General features: G+C 40.9%; 1 protein-coding gene across 1 annotated transcript; it reads right to left on the bottom strand.

Annotated features, from left to right (window-relative positions):
• Window positions 1–453: 453 nt before the first annotated feature.
• On the bottom strand, window positions 454–1,029 carry LOC145391237 (uncharacterized). The gene has a single exon (XM_080265912.1). It carries the CDS (start codon window positions 1,027–1,029, stop codon window positions 454–456), a length of 576 nt encoding a protein of 191 aa, XP_080122038.1.
• Between the last annotated feature and the right edge of the window lie 1,347 nt (window positions 1,030–2,376).

Here is a 2,376-nt window from a genome sequence, read left to right as displayed (position 1 = left end):
AACATATAATATGTTAATCAAATATCCAAATGAAATCATTAATCAGTAGGTGGGGCTGCAACACGGGTATTAGTATCCAGTCCATCCACCATGTGCGTCAACAGCGCCTTGTATTCGCTTGGGCATAGAAGCTACAAGATTCTGACATATGCTAGGGCGACGCCGTACAGACTCCCAAACATCCCGTGCCGTTCGTTCAATAGCATCACAGCTCCTTTCGTCCCCCACATTCTAGTCGTTACACATGATCGCCCACAGATTTTCAATTGGGTTTAGATCGCACCCTTTACTTGGCCAATCTAAAACCACAAACTCAGGATATTCCTCAAACCACTGAGTTACAAGTTGAGCTGTATGTATTGGGCTTCTGTCCTGTACGAATATGACTGGTTCTGGATCTGGAATAGCCATGGCTCTGACTGATGGCAGGAATACGTCTTGCAGAACCTGAACTTAGTCCCTAGCTGTGAATCGCCCCTCTAATCTCACCAACTCCCCTGAGCCATGTGCCCACATCCAACCCCAGAAATTGCAACTCACTCGTCCACTCTTGGCTCTTTCCTGAGTGCTCTGTGGTTCATACCGAGTGCCACTCTTCCTCCAGCAGTGCTGTGTTTGTGCTTTAACCGACGTAAAGCACTTTTCGTCGCTGTAAATGACTTTTTCCCAGAAGCTGAGGTCAGCACCAAAGTATTGAAGTGCAAAGCCAAGTCGTGACTCCCTGTGATGTTGATTCAGTTGTTCTTTACGTGCCGGGACATGGCAGCCGATGGCATCTGCACTCAACCGACGTCTAGTTGTTTGTGGAGTACAGGGTAGCTGTAGATTTCGGGTTATGTGCACAGCCGACATCTTAGGATGATTCTGGCATAACGTTACCATCCGGGCATCCTGTTCAGGCGTGGTGACCCGCGATCTGCCGCTCCTTGCTTTGGTTGCCAGTGAACCTTCTTCCTGCCAGCGTCTTGTCCACCTCTGAACGGTTCTCAGTGACACCCCAATTTCAGCAGCTATGTCACTGGTCGCCATACCGCCTTCCCACAGGCCAATTATTCGGCCTCTCTGGGTGATGACGTCAACTGCATTCTCTCTCCTTGCCAGCATACCTATAAAGCATTAGTATTTGAGCACAAAAAGTAGGCAATACATTATATATATATATATATATATATATATATATATATATATATATATATATGATTTCAGCTGGGATTATAGGCAAAAGAGGAACAAGGCATTATGAGTTGCAGGGGTTAGGTCAGGTAATGCGAATAGAGGTATTCAGGTATGCATGCAACGAGTCGGGTGGATACTGTAAATGTAACTATAATCAGTGGAATTCAGTATATCGAACCAGTGATATTACACATCGAAGACAAGAATTACAAGGAACATGTATAAAAGGAGACGACAACTACCTTCGGGCCATTTTATACCAACTATGATGTGGTAGTCAAGCTGTTGGAATCCATGACAAAACCCCAACAGACAATTTTTTTTTTTTTTTCCTGGCCTATCAACCATTGGGGCCGAAGCCCCTGGTTATTAAGGCCGGATATATATATGTATATACATTTAAACATATATACATATATATACAAACATATACACACACACACACACACACACACACACACACACACACACACACACACACACACTTCCATGCATACATACAGACACACTTTCATGCAAACGTACATATATATATATATATATATATATATATATATATATATATATATATATATATAATAATTTTAATTTTATTTATTTTTTTGTATTTTTATTTTTTAAAATTTTTCTTGGTTTTATATTTTTTATACCTTATATTATAAAGAAAAACTAATCTAAAGACCCTGAAACTAATCACCTAACAGACAAATCGCTAACCCATACTAAATCCTACAGAGACAAATAGCTAGGCTTAAACTAATGATAAAAATACCTCGACTAACAGAACACCATCGACTGCAGATATGTAATGCCTTTCTACATTACATACCTGCACTCATCACCTGGTGACTGTCAGTCGAGGCACAACCTAATATAAGGGACATCAATATATGAAAGGGAACCAGACGAGTCAGGAACATTTCCAAATACGTCAGCTGTCGGCCCTAATTAGAATAACTTAAGCAGGATAGTATAATGTATTTACATAATTTATACAATAAGTGAAGAACCTCTCCCAGCAGACCACCATCGACTGCAAGTGCCCAATACCTTCCTATATTGCACACTTGCACTCATCAGCTGGTGACTGTCAGGCGAGGAACTTGGCTTAATGTAGGGGACATCTATATTAGAAATAGATCAGTGGGAGGAGGAACTATTTAAAATATGTCAACTGTCAACCCTAATTAATATTACAAT

This window comes from Coenobita brevimanus, chromosome 17, assembly GCF_032717465.1.
Source record: "Coenobita brevimanus isolate Jiangsu-jjx chromosome 17, ASM3271746v2, whole genome shotgun sequence".
Classification (NCBI taxonomy): Eukaryota; Metazoa; Arthropoda; class Malacostraca; order Decapoda; family Coenobitidae; genus Coenobita; species Coenobita brevimanus.
The sequence above is the reverse complement of the archived record's forward strand: the minus strand, read 5'-3'. Positions and strand labels throughout refer to the sequence as shown.